Source organism: Oncorhynchus mykiss, chromosome 27, assembly GCF_013265735.2.
Source record: "Oncorhynchus mykiss isolate Arlee chromosome 27, USDA_OmykA_1.1, whole genome shotgun sequence".
Taxonomy (NCBI): domain Eukaryota; kingdom Metazoa; phylum Chordata; class Actinopteri; order Salmoniformes; family Salmonidae; genus Oncorhynchus; species Oncorhynchus mykiss.
In genome coordinates this window covers 1,480,259-1,498,181 of record NC_048591.1, presented here as the reverse complement: position 1 = coordinate 1,498,181, position 17,923 = coordinate 1,480,259, and the positions used below count along the sequence as shown (strand labels likewise).

At 41.8% G+C, this 17,923-nt stretch overlaps 1 protein-coding gene across 4 annotated transcripts in view; it reads left to right on the top strand.

Annotated features, from left to right (window-relative positions):
• Window positions 1–17,923, top strand: part of LOC110507309 (fibroblast growth factor 12) — a 139,027-nt gene that overhangs the window by 49,032 nt on the left and 72,072 nt on the right. The window contains exon 1 of one of the 4 annotated variants that reach the window (XM_021587207.2): window positions 10,832–11,376. The exons of the other annotated variants lie outside the window; for them this stretch is intronic. Coding sequence (XP_021442882.2) covers window positions 11,286–11,376 — 91 coding nt within the window. The 5' untranslated portion in view covers window positions 10,832–11,285. Of the gene's footprint in view, window positions 1–10,831; window positions 11,377–17,923 lie in introns of those variants that run through there. 4 annotated transcript variants of the gene reach the window in all.

Below are 17,923 nucleotides of genomic sequence, written 5' to 3'. Positions count from 1 at the left end.
TCACACACTGTTGCTGGTATTTTGGCCCATTCCTCCATGTAGATCTCCTCTAGAGCAGTGATGTTTTGGGGCTGTTGCTGGGCAACACAGACTTTCAACTCCCTCCAAAGATTTTCTATGGGGTTGAGATCTGGAGACTGGCTGGGCCACTCCAGGACCTTGAAATGCTTCTTACGAAGCCACTCCTTCGTTGCCCGGGCGGTGTGTTTGGGATCATTGTCATGCTGAAAGACCCAGCCACGTTTCATCTTCAATGCCCTTGCTGATGGAAGGAGGTTTTCACTCAATCTCACGATACATGGCCCCATTCATTCTTTCCTTTACACGGATCAGTCGTCCTGGTCCCTTTGCATAAAAACAGCCCCAAAGCATGATGTTTCCACTCTCATGCTTCACAGTAGGTTTGGTGTTCTTTGGATGCAACTCAGCATTCTTTGTCCTCCAAACACGACGAGTTGAGTTTTTACCAAAATGTTCTATTTAGGTTTCATCTGACCATATGACATTATCCCAATCTTCTTCTGGATCATCAAAATGCTCTCTAGCAAACTTCAGACGGGCCTGGACATGTACTGGCTTAAGCAGGGGTACACGTCTGGCACTGTAAGATTTGAGTCCCTGGCGGCGTAGTGTGTTACTGATGGTAGGCTTTGTTACTTTGGTCCCCGCTCTCTGCAGGTCATTAACTAGGTCCCCCCTTGTGATCATTTTGACCCCACGGGGTGAGAACTTGCGTGGAGCCCCAGATCGAGGGAGATTATCAGTGGTCTTGTATGTCTTCCATTTCCTAATAATTGCTCCCACAGTTGATTTCTTCAAACCAAGCTGCTTACCTATTGCAGATTCAGTCTTCCCAGCCTGGTGCAGGTCTACAATGTTGTTTCTGGTGTCCTTTGACAGCTCTTTGGTCTTGGCCATAGTGGAGTTTGGAGTGTGACTGTTTGAAGTTGTAGACAGGTGTCTTTTATACTGATAACCAGTTCAAACAGGTGCCATTAATACAGGCAACGAGTGGAGGACCGATGAGCCTCTTAAAGAAGAAGTTACAGGTCTGTGAGAGCCAGAAATCTTGCTTGTTTGTAGGTGATCAAATACTTGTTTTCCACCATAATTTGCAAATAAATTCATTAAAAATCCTACAATGTGATTTTCTGGATTTTTTTTCTTCTAATTTTGTCTGTCATAGTTGAAGTGTACCTATGATGACAATTACAGGCCTCTCTCATCTTGTTAAGTGGGAGAACTTGCACAATTGGTGGCTGACTAAATACTTTTTTTGCCCCACTGTACATCTCAAATATACTGTACATTAACACACAGAAACAGCAAATCCTTCATGTAATTAATCTCCCAGGATTAGAGCTCTTTTTACTTGCACACAATATAGCTGGGTTGCCCTGTCCTGTCCCTAGGGGTCCACCACCCTGCAGCGCCCCCAACCCACACACCCCACACAGCTTTAGGATCTTAGTGAAGCATTCATTATTGGTTTCAGGTGTTAGGCCAAGGCCAGAGTGACAACCCACAGGACGGCAGACCACCAGGGCCAGGACTGAGCAGCCCAGCAGCTAGGGATTTCCTAAATAGGTATCTCCCGTGGCATGGGCATGTTTTCAATACGGACTCCTTTATTCTATCTGTATTCCATATACGGCCTCCAGAACATAAGTTGGCCAGTTTACCCTTAATCTGGTAATAAATCAAAGATTTTATTACCAAACTTCAATTTAATGGCACTGCATTTCTTAGCCGTTATAAATGCTTGGTTACACAGTATCTTCAGATAACAGTCTCCAGTATCAACATTTCCAAGCAAACAAAAATGGGAGGAGGGAGAATCTGTAGACATGCTGAGATAAAAGAACATACTCTTTGAAAGAATTCCACCAGCCTTCACAAGACCATATCATATGCAAATGTGTCCCCTTTTGTGTTATACACCTCTAGCAGAGGAATTACATTGTTGAGTGCATGTAATTCAGTTTCACTGGCATATAGTACTTTCTATGGATGGCCTTAAACTGTAGTCATTTATGTCTGAGATGATATGAACATGACTGGACATTCAAACATATGTATCCATTCATCATCATCAATAGCTTCTACCAGGTCTCCCTCACATTTTTGTTTTACATATGTGTCATCAGGAAAAGCCTCTATCAACTCTTGATACAGTTTGGAAATCAACTTTGGAGGTTTGTCAGACTGCCTTAAAATAGCATCTGACTTGTCAAGTGTTTGCTGCACAGAGAGAATTAAGTGTTGTGTCTGCAAAAATTCACCTCTTCCTTGGCTGCCTGACCCTGCTGGGACCCCGTCACCATCTGATCCTCCTAAAACGCGGCATGACAAAGAATTACCTTGGTGCACATTTATACATTATATTATCCAAGAATTGAATCAATGGTTCAGTAATTGAAATAACCATCATTCCCAGATCCCAGACTGTAGCTTTAAGCTGCTGTCCTGTAGCTACTGTAGGTCTACTCATCAATTCAAGATGGAACTTTATATCATTCACTGATATTGTTAATATACTGCAAAATTCCCCTGACCTCCATAGACTGGTCTTCCCTGGCTGTCTGACCCTGCTGGGACCCCTGTCACCATCTCGTCCTGCTAAGACATGATGAGCAGGGTTCCATTCCCGTGGGACGCCTGAAGGACCTGCGGGTTTGACAGAGATCATTGCAGCACAGTCTGTGGACAGTCAGCCAGATGACTTTGGGATTCAAATATTTTTGTTGTCCCACAGATTATTTGGAAACGGTCCTCTTTCTGCTTTGTATGGGTTAGCCTACCTATTGTATTAAAATGACATTATTTTGCGCATTGTTCACACACTCAGAATTTGCTGCTTCAACTTCAGTAGCCTAGCTACCACTGCTAGATGGGCTTGAGAGTTCAAGTGTTCCTAGTATGTGTGGTCTCATTGAAATAGAGTAGGCTGCCTACATGGACAGAGAATCACTTGGCAGTTAACTTCAATATGATTAGACTGTAGTTTACAACAGTGTCTGTAAATAAATATTGATACTTATTAACATGAGTCAGTTAATAATATTTGTCATAATAATATGTCTCTGCCTGCAAATCAGTCTCCTAAAAGGTAGGCTATATCCTACAGGCCTATGCAAAACGTAGCAAGTGTCATTGTCATCATTCTTGTTGCTTCAAGTTCAGTAGCCATACCTGAGCGATCAGGTCCGCGTGTGGTCTAAATTAAATAGAGTAGGCTATAGCCTATACATAGGCGGAGAAGCACGAGGCAGCTATCTTTCCAAGGAAATGTACTTCTTAAATAGGCCTATGATTAGGCTTTAGTTTAAATGATGTACCTCAAGATAAAGTGCAAGTCTCTCCATTGCCTTCAAAGTCCCAAATATTGATCACCCATACTTCTCTGTCTGAAAATCTTCCCACTCCTAAAATTAAGTCTATAAAAATACTGTAGCTCAAGAGAAAGTGCAAGTCTCTCCAACTCTGCTCTCTTCAAACTAGATCTAACATATTGGCTGATCTAGCCCAGTAACAAGCCTAATGTAAGGACCATGTGAGAATGCAATTTCAGAATGTGGGGGGGGGGGGCCCTCCGTCCCCAGTGAAAGTGCCCCTGATGAAATCCATATATAAGAGCCATACGAGATTATAAGGTGCATGTGATAGGCAGAGAGAAAGAACCGGAGGGTTGTACAGTGATGTGAAAAGCGTGGGGTGCGATGTCAATTTGGCATTAACGTCTGTCTTCTGTCTGCCTAATGTGTATGTGTGAGGCTGTGTTTGCTGCTCTTTGTGTGTTAGTGGGTGTGGGTGTCTGTGAGAGAGCTGATTGTTTGTTGCCTATTCTCCCTCTGTGTGTGTGCGTGTTTGTGCGTGTGTGAGTGCCTCCCTGCGTTCATGCGTTTGTGTGTGTGTATCAACGGACCTTGACCATGAAGACTGATGTATTTATAGCAGGTAGTAGCAGCAGCAATATAGGTCTTTATTCTAACTAATTTCAACACTCAAGTCAGAGATGTCATCACCAAGTACATCTAGTGTGTCCTGATTGATGTGTTGTTTGTGAATGGAGGAATCTATGGGCATTGATAAAGACATACAACTATGTAAATATTGATGGCTATTTTCTAGTGCTATGATGATACAAAATACATGTTTGAGGTTATCATCATCCAGACATGAAAAAACAACAGGCTACTCTGTGTGGCACAATGTCTACAATAGGACCACAATGAAACTGTACGCAAATGTAATTAATAAGTTTTGTACTATATCATATTTACTAAACAAGCATTGATTTCATACTTTTCAATATTATGCAATCATGAAATGACTCTGCAGTGGGAATGAAGATTGGTGTTTAGGTGCATTGACTGTACGTGTACGCAAGTACGTAAGAGCGCGTTGACGTCCCACCCTTTGATGTAAATGAATGTGATGGGGAGCCAGGGTTCCCGTGACAGCTCTGTCCTCTGCATGCTACAGCCTCATTTTGGTGAAATTATTACCTTGCATGGAACTGTGAGCACATTCACCTGTATAGACTTTAGTAGCCGATAATAGGCCTAAATGGGACAGGTTGACATTTATTAGGATGAGTCTTCTTGTCCTGGAGACAGAGATGAGCGATTTTACGCTAGATGTGCCAGCTGTAAAGTCAAAATTATGTATATCATAGAAATTCATGAAAACAAAAATGTGCTAAATTTAAGGTTAGGGTTAGCCAGTAGGGTTAACAGTGGGGTTAAGGTTAGGGTTAGGTTAAGAATCAGATTTGATTAAAGGAGGTCCCTCTAAGTTTGATTCTACTATGTCTGCTTCACTCTTCTAAAATAACCAGATATCATGGCCTTATGATCTTCTCATGATATTATCATCTTGTTTAGCTGTTCCAACGATTCACCCGACTTGACTATAACCCCATGGCCACATTGCAGGCTACCTTTCAATGTAAAAAAAACTCAACATTCCTAGAAACAATTTATCTAATATTATAACTTGGCGTACTTAATGTTGCCTATAGTATAGAAAAATCTAAACGGGATTTCAAATTCAATGCATTACTTGGGCAGTGAAATATAATATCACTACTAGGCTAGTTGTTTTTTCAGACTGGAAAACACACACCTAGGCAGTGGACCCACTCCTAGCAGAGGCGATGCTTTGACGATAAAATCATCATAACCACCCGCTGACGTCGGCGGTAGTGTAACCTCGCTCTCCCCTTTCCCCGTGGTCACACATACAGTGCATTCGGAAAGCATTCCGACCCCTCCACCTTTTCCACATTTTGTTAAGTTAGAGCTTTATTCTAAAATGTATTCAATACATTTTTTCCCTCATCGTGCTACACACAATACCCCATAATGACAAAGCGACCCTTTGCTACGAGACTTGAAATTGAGCTCAGGTACATCCTGTTTCCATTGATCATCCTTGAGATGTTTCTACAACTTTATTGGAGTCCACCTGTGGTAAATTCAATTGATTGGACATGATTTGGAAAGGCACACACCTGTCTATATAAGGTCCCACAGTTGACATTGCATCCAAAACCAAGCCATGAGGTCGAAGGAATTATTCGTAGAGCTCCGAGACAGGATTGTGTCGAGGTACAGATCTGGGAAAAAGTACCAAAAATGTTCTGCAGTGGCCTCCATCATTCTTAAATAGAAGAAGTTTGGAACCACCAAAACTCTTCCTAGGCCTGGTCGCCTGGCCAAACCGAGCAATCGGGTGACCAAGAACCCGATGGTCACTCTGACAGAGCTCCAGAGATCCTCTGTGGAGATGGGAGAACCTTCCAGAAGGACAACCATCTTTGCAGCACTCCACCAATCAGGCCTTTATGGTAGAGTTGCCAGACGGAAGCCACTCGTTAGTAAAAGGTACATGACACCCTAAATGACACCCAAAAGGCACCTAAAGTACTCTCAGATCATGAGAAACATGATTCTCTGGTCGGGTGAAACCAAGATTGAACTCCAAGTGTCAGGTAAAGCATGGTGGTGGCAGCATCATGCGGCAGGGACTGGTGGACTAGTCAGGATCGAGGGAAAGATGAACAGAGCAAAGTACAGAGAGATCCCTGATGAAAACCTGCTCCAGAGCGCTTAGGACTTCAGACTGGGGTGAAGGTTCACCTTCCAACAGGACAACGACCCTAAGCACAAGACCATGCAGGATTGGCTTCGGGGCACGTTTCTGAACGTCCTAGAGTGGCCTAGCCAGAGCCCGGACTTGAACCCGATTGAACATCTCTGGAAAGACCTGATAATAGCTGTGCAGTGACGCTCCCCATCCAACCTGACAAAGCTTGATAGGATCTGCAGAGAATAATGGGAGAAACTCCCCAAATACAGGTGTGCCAAGCTTGTAGCGTCATACCCAAGAAGACTTGAGGCTGTAATCGCTGCCAAAGGTGCTTCAACATAGTACTGAGTAAAGGGTCTGAATACTTACAGTGCCTTGCGAAAGTATTCGGCCTTGAACTTTGCGACCTTTTGCCACATTTCAGGCTTCAAACATAAAGATATAAAACTGTATTTTTTTGTGAAGAATCACCAACAAGTGGGACACAATCATGAAGTGGAACGACATTTATTGGATATTTCAAACTTTTTTAACAAATCAAAAACTGAAAAATTGGGCGTGCAAAATTATTCAGCCCCCTTAAGTTAATACTTTGTAGCGCCACCTTTTGCTGCGATTACAGTTGTAAGTCGCTTGGGGTATGTCTCTATCAGTTTTGCACATCGAGAGACTGACATTTTTTCCCATTCCTCCTTGCAAAACAGCTCGAGCTCAGTGAGGTTGGATGGAGAGCATTTGTGAACAGCAGTTTTCAGTTCTTTCCACAGATTCTCGATTGGATTCAGGTCTGGACTTTGACTTGGCCATTCTAACACCTGGATATGTTTATTTTTGAACCATTCCATTGTAGATTTTGCTTTATGTTTTGGATCATTGTCTTGTTGGAAGACAAATCTCCGTCCCAGTCTCAGGTCTTTTGCAGACTCCATCAGGTTTTCTTCCAGAATGGTCCTGTATTTGGCTCCATCCATTTTCCCATCAATTTTAACCATCTTCCCTGTCCCTGCTGAAGAAAAGCAGGCCCAAACCATGATGCTGCCACCACCATGTTTGACAGTGGGGATGGTGTGTTCAGCTGTGTTTTTTTTACGCCAAACATAACGTTTTGCATTGTTGCCAAAAAGTTCAATTTTGGTTTCATCTGACCAGAGCACCTTCTTCCACATGTTTGGTGTGTCTCCCAGGTGGCTTGTGGCAAACTTTAAACGACACTTTTTATGGATATCTTTAAGAAATGGCTTTCTTCTTGCCACTCTTCCATAAAGGCCAGATTTGTGCAATATACGACTGATTGTTGTCCTATGGACAGAGTCTCCCACCTCAGCTGTAGATCTCTGCAGTTCATCCAGAGTGATCATGGGCCTCTTGGCTGCATCTCTGATCAGTCTTCTCCTTGTATGAGCTGAAAGTTTAGAGGGACGGCCAGGTCTTGGTAGATTTGCAGTGGTCTGATACTCCTTCCATTTCAATATTATCGCTTGCACAGTGCTCCTTGGGATGTTTAAAGCTTGGGAAATATTTTTGTATCCAAATCCGGCTTTAAACTTCTTCACAACAGTATCTCAGACCTGCCTGGTGTGTTCCTTGTTCTTCATGATGCTCTCTGCGCTTTTAACGGATCTCTGAGACTATCACAGTGCAGGTGCATTTATACGGAGACTTGATTACACACAGGTGGATTGTATTTATCATCATTAGTCATTTAGGTCAACATTGGATCATTCAGAGATCCTCACTGAACTTCTGGAGAGAGTTTGCTGCACTGAAAGTAAAGGGGCTGAATAATTTTGCACGCCCAATTTTTCAGTTTTTGATTTGTTAAAAAAGTTTGAAATATCCAATAAATGTTGTTCCACTTCATGATTGTGTCCCACTTGTTGTTGATTCTTCACAAAAAAATACAGTTTTATATCTTTATGTTTGAAGCCTGAAATGTGGTAAAAGGTCGCAAAGTTCAAGGGGGCCGAATACTTTCGCAAGGCACTGTATGTAATTGTCATATTTCAGTTTTTAATTTTGAATTAATTTGCAAACATTTCTAAAAACATGTTTTTTTCTTTGTCATTATGGGGTATTGTGTGTGGATTTATGACGGAAAAAAACTATTTAATACACTTTAGAATAAGGCTGTAACATGACAAAATGTGGAAAAAGTCAAGGGGTCTGAATACTTTCCGAATGCACTGTATTATCAAGAGTTTTCGCCTCCGCCCCTCTGGAAACCTGTCTCAAAGCTTCGGATCAGGTTCAGCGTATGTGTTATTTTACACACGTTTCTCTCTTTACTCACCTTCTTCTGAAACATGATTAAGTAGCCTATGTCTCTGCCTCGTAATTCTGAACAGCTGAAATAAAAACCTTCAGAGATTTGAATGAACAAACATTCAAGGCCATTATGAAGGCTACAACCTTCTGTCTGTTGTAACAGAGTGCAGTTATATATGCAGGACACAGCCCTACATACTGCATTGGATCAAAAACAATCTGCGTTTTGTGTGATGATGTAGGCTAATCTTTGTAGTTGCTGCCATATCATAGTCACTAGCCAGAGTTGCTGAAAAAGAACACTACTACTCTGACTTCATGTCTGGCTCCTACTTAGCCAATGTCTGCAATTATTATTATTTTTTACATAACATGAAATCGCTAATTAGACTGTGCATCTGTGTCTTGCTTGGGTTTGATACAGTTGACGATGGAAGAATACATACACTTAGGTTGGAGTCATTAACTCGTTTTTCAACCACTCCACAGATTTCTTGTTAACAAACTATAGTTTTGGCAAGTCGGTTACGACATCTACTTTGTGCATGACACAAGTAATTTTTCCATCAATTGTTTACAGACAGATTATTTCACTTATAATTCACTGTATCACAATTCCAGTGGGTCAAGAAGTTTACATACACTAAGTTGACTACCTTTAAACAGCTTGGAAAATTCCAGAAAATGTCATGGCTTTAGAAGCTTCCGATAGGCTAATTGACATCATTTGAGTACCTGTGGATGTATTTCGAGGCCTACCTTCAAACTCAGTGCCTCTTTGCTTGACATCATGGGAAAATCAAAATAAATCAGACAAGACCTCAGGAAAAACAATTGTAGACCTACACAAGTCTGGTTCATCCTTGGGAGCAATTTCCAAATGCCTGAAGGTACCACGTTCATTTGTACAAACAATAGTACGAAAGTATAAACACCATGGGACCATGCAGCCATCATACCGCTCAGGAAGGAGATGCGTTCTGTCTCCTAGAGATGAACGAACTTTGGTGCGAAAAGTGCAAATCAGTCACAGAACAACAGCAAAGGACCTTGTGAAGTTGCTGGAGGAAACAGGAACAAAAGTATCTATATCCACAGTAAAACGAGTCCTATATTGACATAACCTGAAAGGCCGCTCTGCAAGGAAGAAGCTACTGCTCCAAAACCGCCATAATAAACCAGGCTATGGTTTGCAACTGCACATGGGGACAAAGATCATACTTTTTGGAGAAATGTCCTCTGGTCCGATGAAACAAAAATAGAACTGTTTGGCCATAATGACCATTGTTATGTTTGGAGGAAAAAGGGGGAGGCTTGCAAGCCGAAGAACACCATCCCAACCGGGAAGAACGGGGGTGGCAGCATCATGTTGTGGGGGTGTTTTGCTGCAGGAGGGACTTCACAAAATAGATGGCATCATGAGGGTGGAAAATTATATGGATATATTGAAGCAACATCTCAAGACATCAGTCAGGAAGTTAAAGCTTGGTCACAAATGGGTCTTCCAACTGGACAATTACCCTAAGCATACTTCCAAAGTTGTGGCAAAATGGCTTAAGGACAACAAAGTCAAGGTATTGGAGTGGCCATCACAAAGCCCTGACCTCAATCCTATAGAAAATTTGTGGGCAGAACTGAAAAAGCATGTGTGAGCAAGGAGGCCTACAATCCTGACTCAGTTACACCAGCTCTGTCAAGAGGAATGGGCCAAGATTCACCCAACTTATTGTGGGAAGCTTGTGGAAGTCTACCCGAAACATTTGACCCAAGTTAACCAATTTAAAGGCAATGCTACCAAATACTAATTGAGTGTATGTAAACTTCTGACCCACTGGGAATGTGATGAAAGAAATAAAAGCTGAAATAAATAATTCTCTCTACTATTATTCTGACATTTCACATTCTTAAAATAAAGTGGTGATCCTAATTGAGCAAAGACGGGGCATTTTTACTAGGATTAAATGTCAGGAATTGTGAAAAACTGAGTTTAAATGTATTTGGCTAAGGTGTATGTCAACTTTCGACTTCAACTGTATGCTGCCTAGATAGCTTCATGCCCCAATGCAAAACTCTCCACTTTTGTTGTATTTGAGTTTTGTATTGGGGCAAAATACTATCCGTGAGTTTGTATGAACATGTTGATCATGTCTCTTGTGAACAACATGTAAATAGCTGCATGTTGCCTAACTAACTTCCTGAAAAAATAACATGAAATTGAGCTAGTGCTTAATAGCGTACTGAGAGACATGGAATGCAATAGTTCAAACATATACAACATAGTTTGTAGGCTACAACAGACAAAGGCGTTAGTTGGGGAAACGAAAGTGGAGTATTGCGCAGCAGCGAAGAGTGCCGCAACTAAGATAAATAAATACCGCACATGCGCAGAAAACTCCTTATCTTAAACTACGGCAAATCAAAGTTTGGGGAAAATCTGGAACCGCAGCCACTCCTATAGTCGATAGCTTCTCTTTCTCACTCTGATATGCCCTGTTATCCCTCACGCCCCACTGTAGCCTACCACCAAGGATGAACAAGGCGCATTACCTCATCCACGGCGATGCTGTCACTCTACCCTGCGGTTTAACTTTAGCGTGCGCGCTTGAACCAGGGGACACCTCGTTTTACGTCTGCTAGTAAAACCGAGAAGAGGCATAGACTATGGGAAATTATTCTGAAGTCCTTGTGGCATAGTTTGAAATTTATGGAGCCATGGGTGTTTTTGTTGGAATTCTCATCAATGAAAAATATTTTAGGATGTGTCGGTGTAATGTATCGCGTTGCTTTGTCGAGGCTTTTCTGTGGTTTTCGATCTGCTGAGGGAAGCCAGGGATCTGGATCGACCTGAGGTGGCTGTACTTCAATAACCTCCACCGTAATCGTGTCAGATTGCGTGAATTGACGAAGAAACACTACAACCCAAATCAATGAAGATTCCGAGGCTTTTCCTGAAGAAAGGTGTGCATATGCTGCAGTGTCTCTGTGGAAAGCGATCGAAGTCGACTACAACCACGAGCGGTGAGACATCTTGCATGCTTCTTTCTTTCAGTGCGAGGTCTGTTCTCTAGTGGCGCGGGGGGATTCGCCTCTGCAGCGGTGTGCTTTCAGCAGTCTCCGTTTCTCAATGGGAGAAACAGTGAGAGCCATACATTTGAAAACAAAACAATTCGGCATTATTGTAGAATCATTAACTTTGAGACAAAATGCCTCCATCAATATTTTTGATTAAATTACTGCGAACAGTTAGACGTATAAAAGTCCCTATATTCAAACCAGTGGAGTCGCTTAAGTGGGCCACTGAGAGGCAGTAATTTCATACTGAGTGAGCATCTATCTACACTAGCCATGACACTTTAATGATAATCTTTCATCATCTTCTATTTTGTGTGTAAGTCGTGGTGATTTATCAGAAGACGTGTTTGTGTGTTGGAGTATGTATGTCTGTGTGATGCAGTGTGTAGATACATTAATGGGTGTATGTTGGCCTAGACTGTCAAGTGCAAAGTTTCAGAAGTAGCAATATGTGTATTGTGTAGGATAGATTGCTCATAACAGTGAAAGAATGTAATTGTATTCTGCAGCGCTGGTATCCCAACCAGCGAAAATGTCAAAACAAAATCTGAACTGCTCTGCCGGTGAGTTTTGCGCCCCAAGACTGATTCAGCACAATGGACAGCACAGAACCTTAACCACTGGTTTTTATCCGCAAACTAGCAACATAAAAGTAGACCACTACACTCGACTTACCAAAGTTAACGACAGCACTGTACGGCTACTACTAACTATTCACAATATTTTTCAAAAATCAATCAACCGAATGCCTCCCCCAAGACTGTGTTCACAGTGTGGTGGCTATGTATCTTTGTGAAAGTGTTTGGGCTTGCCTCTGAAATTGTATTTGTGGAGTTACGCTGTGCTTGCAGTTCTCTGGGGCAGGATGCCATGCCTCTCTCAGGAATTGTATGTGGCCCTGGCCTTCACAATGCAGAGGACAGTAGAAGGGCTGCAGAGGCTTCAGCACTGGGGCAGATGCACATGCAGGGTGAAAAAATGAATCTCATTTGACTAATAAAAGCAGGGCATTTTCCACATGGTGATCGACTGAGTCAGTTGTCTTTGTCCACAAGAGCTAATGAATCGAACTTCGTTCTGGGTTTGAATAGTATCTTTGAGCATTTGCTTGAGTGACAGAGGGGTGGGGTTTGGACTTTGAGGACTATTCCATTGGTCCCATTGGTCCAGGCAAGCTCAATCAAGCACAGCTAAAGTATTTGAGCGATTTCAAAAACTATACTGAACAAAAATATCAACGCAACATGCAACAATTTCCTGAGTTACAGTTCATATAAGGAAATCAGTCAATTTAAATACATTCATTAGGCCCTAATCTATGGATTTCACATGACTGGGCAGGGGCGTAGCCATGGGTGGGCATGGGAGGGCATATTGTAGGTCCACCCACTGGGGAGCCATATCCACCCACTGGGGAGCCAGGCCCAGCCAATCAGTATGAGTTTTTTCCTCACAAAAGGGCATTATTAAACAGAAATACTCCTCCGTTTCATCAGCAGTCTGGGTGGCTGGTCCCAGACGATCCCGCGGGTGAAGAAGCCAGATGTGGAGGTCCTGGGCTGGTGTGGTTATACGTGGTCTGCGGTTATGAGGCCGGTTGGACATACTGCCAAATTCTATAAAATGACTTTGGAGGCAGCTTATGGTAGAGAAATTAACATAAAATTCCCTGTCAACAGCTCTGGTGGACATTCCTGCAGTCAGCATGCCAGTTGTACTTGAGACATCTATGGCATTGTGTTGTGTGACAAAACAGCACAATTTAGATTGGCCTTTTATTATCGCCAGCACAAAGTGCACCTGTGTAATGATCATGCTGTTTAATCAGCTTCTTGATATGCCACATCTATCTTGGCAAAGAAAAAATGCTCTCCAACACAGGGACATAAACAAATTTGTGCACAACATTTTAGAGAAATAAGCTTTTTGTGGGTATTGAAAATGTCTGGGATCTTTTATTTCAGTTCACGAAACATGGGACCAACACTTTACATGCTGTGTTTATATTTTTGTTCAGTATACTTAAACCCAGGTATGAGTAAAATACGGGTCTAATGAGTTAGAGAATATTTGAGCCGAACAGTTAGTATGTCGTCATCTTCAGTGAGCCAGACACCGAGGCCCCGTTTGAATACTTAAGAATGCATCCTTTGTAATCTAAACTGATATGACTAGATACAGTGCATTCGGGAAGTTTTCAGACCTCTTTTTCCACATTTTGTTACGTTACAGCCTTATTCTAAAATAAAAACATTTCCTCATCAATCTACACACAATACCCCATAATGACGAAGTGAAAACAGCTTTTTAGATATTTTTGCATATGTATTCAAAATAAACAGTTTTCAGACTATTTGCTATGAGACTCAAAATTGAGTTCAGGTGCACCCTGTTTACATGGATCATTCTTGAGCTGTTTCTACAACTTGATTGGAGTGTACCTGTGGTAAATTAAATTGATTGGGCCTGATTTGGAAAGGCACACACCTGTTTATACAGTGCCATGCGAAAGTATTCGGCCCCCTTGAACTTTGCGACCTTTTTGCCACATTTCAGGCTTCAAACATAAAGATATAAAACTGTATTTTTTTGTGAATAATCAACAAGTGGAACACAATCATGAAGTGGAACGACATTTATTGGATATTTCAAACTTTTTTAACAAATCAAAAACTGAAAAATTGGGCGTGCAAAATTATTCGGGCCCCTTAAGTTAATACTTTGTAGCGCCACCTTTTGCTGCGATAACAGCTGTAAGTCGCTTGGGTTATGTCTTTATCAGTTTTGCACACCGAGAGACTGACCTTTTTTCCCATTCCTCCTTGCAAAACAGCTCGAGCTCAGTGAGGTTGGATGGAGAGCATTTGTGAACAGCAGTTTTCAGTTCTTTCCACAGATTCTCGACTGGATTCAGGTCTGGACTTTGACTTGGCCATTCTAACACCTGGATATGTTTATTTTTGAACCATTCCATTGTAGATTTTGCTTTATGTTTTGGATCATTGTCTTGTTGGAAGACAAATCTCCGTCCCAGTCTCAGGTCTTTTGCAGACTCCATCAGGTTTTCTTCCAGAATGGTCCTGTATTTGGCTCCATCCATCTTCCCATCAATTTTAACCATCTTCCCTGTCTCTGCTGAAGAAAAGCAGGCCCAAACCATGATGCTGCCACCACCATGTTTGACAGTGGGGATGGTGTGTTCAGGATGATGAGCTGTGTTGCTTTTACGCCAAACATAACGTCTTGCATTGTTGCCAAAAAGTTCAATTTTGGTTTCATCTGACCAGAGCACCTTCTTCCACATGTTTGGTGTGTCTCCCAGGTGGCTTGTGGCAAACTTTAAACAACACTTTTTATGGATATCTTTAAGAAATGGCTTTCTTCTTGCCACTCTTCCATAAAGGCCAGATTTGTGCAATTGTTGTCCTATGGACAGAGTCTCCCACCTCAGCTGTAGATCTCTGCAGTTCATCCAGAGTGATCATGGGCCTCTTGGCTGCATCTCTGATCAGTCTTCTCCTTGTATGAGCTGAAAGTTTAGAGGGACGGCCAGGTCTTGGTAGATTTGCAGTGGTCTGATACTCCTTCCATTTCAATATTATCGCTTGCACAGTGCTCCTTGGGATGTTTAAAGCTTGGGAAATATTTTTGTATCCAAATCCGGCTTTAAACTTCTTCACAACAGTATCTCGGACCTGCCTGGTGTGTTCCTTGTTCTTCATGATGCTCTCTGCGCTTTTAACGGACCTCTGAGACTATCACAGTGCAGGTGCATTTATACGGAGACTTGATTACACACAGGTGGATTGTATTTATCATCATTAGTCATTTAGGTCAACATTGGATCATTCAGAGATCCTCACTGAACTTCTGGAGAGAGTTTGCTGCACTGAAAGTAAAGGGGATGAATAATTTTGCACGCCCAATTTTTCAGTTTTTGATTTTTAAAAAAAGTTTGAAATATCCAATAAATGTCGTTCCACTTCATGATTGTGTCCCACTTGTTGTTGATTCTTCACAAAAAAATACAGTTTTATATCTTTATGTTTGAAGCCTGAAATGTGGCAAAAGGTCGCAAAGCTCAAGGGGGGCGAATACTTTCGCAAGGCACTGTATAAGGTCCCACAGTTGAAAGTGCATGTCAGAGCAATAACCAAGCCATGAGGTCGAAGGAATTGTCCGCAGTGCTCCAAGACAGGATTGTGTCGGCACAGATCTGGGGAAGGGTACCAAAACATTTATCCAGCATTGAAGGTCCCCAAGAACACAGTGGCCTCCATCATTCTGAAATGGAAGAAGTTTGGAACCACCACTAAGCCACTCCTCAGTAAAAGGCACATGACAGCCAGCTGGGAGTTTGCTAAAAGGCACCTAAAGGACTCTCAGACCATGAGAATCAAGATTCTCTGGTCTGATGAAACCCAGATTAAACTTTTTGGCCTGAATGCCAAGAGGTACGTCTGGAGGAAACCTGGTACCAACCCTATGGTGAAGCATGGTGGTGGTGGCAGCATCATGCTGTGGGGATGTTTTTTAGCAGCAGGGACTGGGAGAGTAGTCTTGATTGAGGGAAAGATGAACGGAGCAAAGTACATAGAGATCCTGAATGAAAACATGCTCCAGAGTGCTCAGGACCTCAGACTGGGGTGAAGGTTTTACCTTCCAACAGGACTAACGACCCTTGGCACACAGCCAAGACAACACAGGAGTGGCTTCGGGACAAGTTTCTGAATGTCCTTGTGTGGCCCAGCTTTGTCTTTATGGGGTGTTGTGTGTAGATTGATTAGGGGGAAAAACTCTTTAATACATTTTCGAATAAAGCTGTAACTTAACAAAATCTGGAAAAAGTCAAGTGGTCTGAATATATATTCCTGCCTGAAATTGCTCATTCTGATATTTCTTAATTCCTTTCTTTGAACTTTTTTGATTATGTTTTGTATTGACAGGTATTATTATTGCCCTGTTGGAGATAGAAACACAAGCATTTTGCTGCACCTGCGATAAGATCCAAAAACCTGTATACACGACAAACTTTTATTTGATACAACAGTAGCCTACACTTCACATTTGAACTTGCCTCTCTGCATTCAACATTTTACTACAACTTTGAAATTCATATTTTGTAGGAGATTATGAAGTTGATGGCTAAAACCCTTTGGCCAAAAGTTGTCTGAGCTGAATGAAGAAATTAATTGCCCTTTTACATGGATTTATATGATTTAAAAAGTTACAAACCATGCCTGCCTTTTCGTCTACTTACATTGTTTGAAATAACAATAAGCCAGAGAGTTGGACGTCCCATTTCTCATACCTCACAGTACTACTTTTGAAAGAAAATGAATGTGGACCAAAGTCTGGTTGAGTGGGTAACACTTGCTTCATGTACTTCCCTCTGTGGCAGGGATCCTGGTATGCACCTTACATTCTCTGCTCCCTTCACTCTGTCTCTCTGCTTCTGCTCATGTCCTGCCATAAAATTCAGAACAGTCCTAGGCTAGAAGAATATAACACCCTACCCCCTGGGCATAGATATAGATCTCTCCCATTCAGATCTAAGAGTGAAGCATCTATCAAACTCCTCAACTTGTTTTTGTTTTAAGTTACGATTGAATTAAATGTTATACTGTATGTGTTCTTTATTGTCATATGCCTTGCATGTACCAATTCTTCACCAAACATGAAGTTTCCTCTTAGAAAATAAAAGTGATTGGAATTGGATTTGAATTGGAATAGTTCATACAGAGGACTAATTAAGTCGCCGTGGCATGAGTAAGATTAATGTGCCTGTTAATGTTTTAGGACGGTATGATAAGTGCTAATCTATCTGATGTTGCGCACGATTTTGCCGACGGAGAAAGGCGACATCTTATCAAATCTAATTTTATTTGTCACATGCACATAGGTGTAGATCTTACAGGTGTAGAACTTACAGTGAAATGCTTACTTACAGGCTCTAACCAACAGTGCAAAACATGTATTAGGTGAACAATAGGTAAGTAAATAAATAAAAACATCAGTAAAAAGACTGAAAAATAACAGTAGCAAGGCTATATACAGGAGCGAGGCTATAACAGTAGCGAGGCTACATACAGGCACCGGTTAGTCGGGCTGATTGAGGTAGTATGAACATGTAGATATGGTTAAAGTGACTATGCATATATGATGAACAGAGAGTAGCAGCAGTGTAAAAGAGAGGTTGGCGGGTGGCGGGACACAATGCAGATATCCCGGTGTCAAGTAATTATTTAATCAGTGTTCATAAATTCTAATTATATTTATCTGTCTGATGCCCAGAGGTTGTAAAGTTCTGGTCTTAAATAAAACAGACAGAATTCCCAGCTCACAATTGATCAGATCCCAATTTATTTGCAAGAGCTCTCAAGTTTTGACAAATACATCTCTTCTGATACCATCCTAAACTATGCACATACATACACACCAACAGGAGTCTAAACACAGTTTATAACCCCTCAGCTGACAGTTCCGGGCTCCC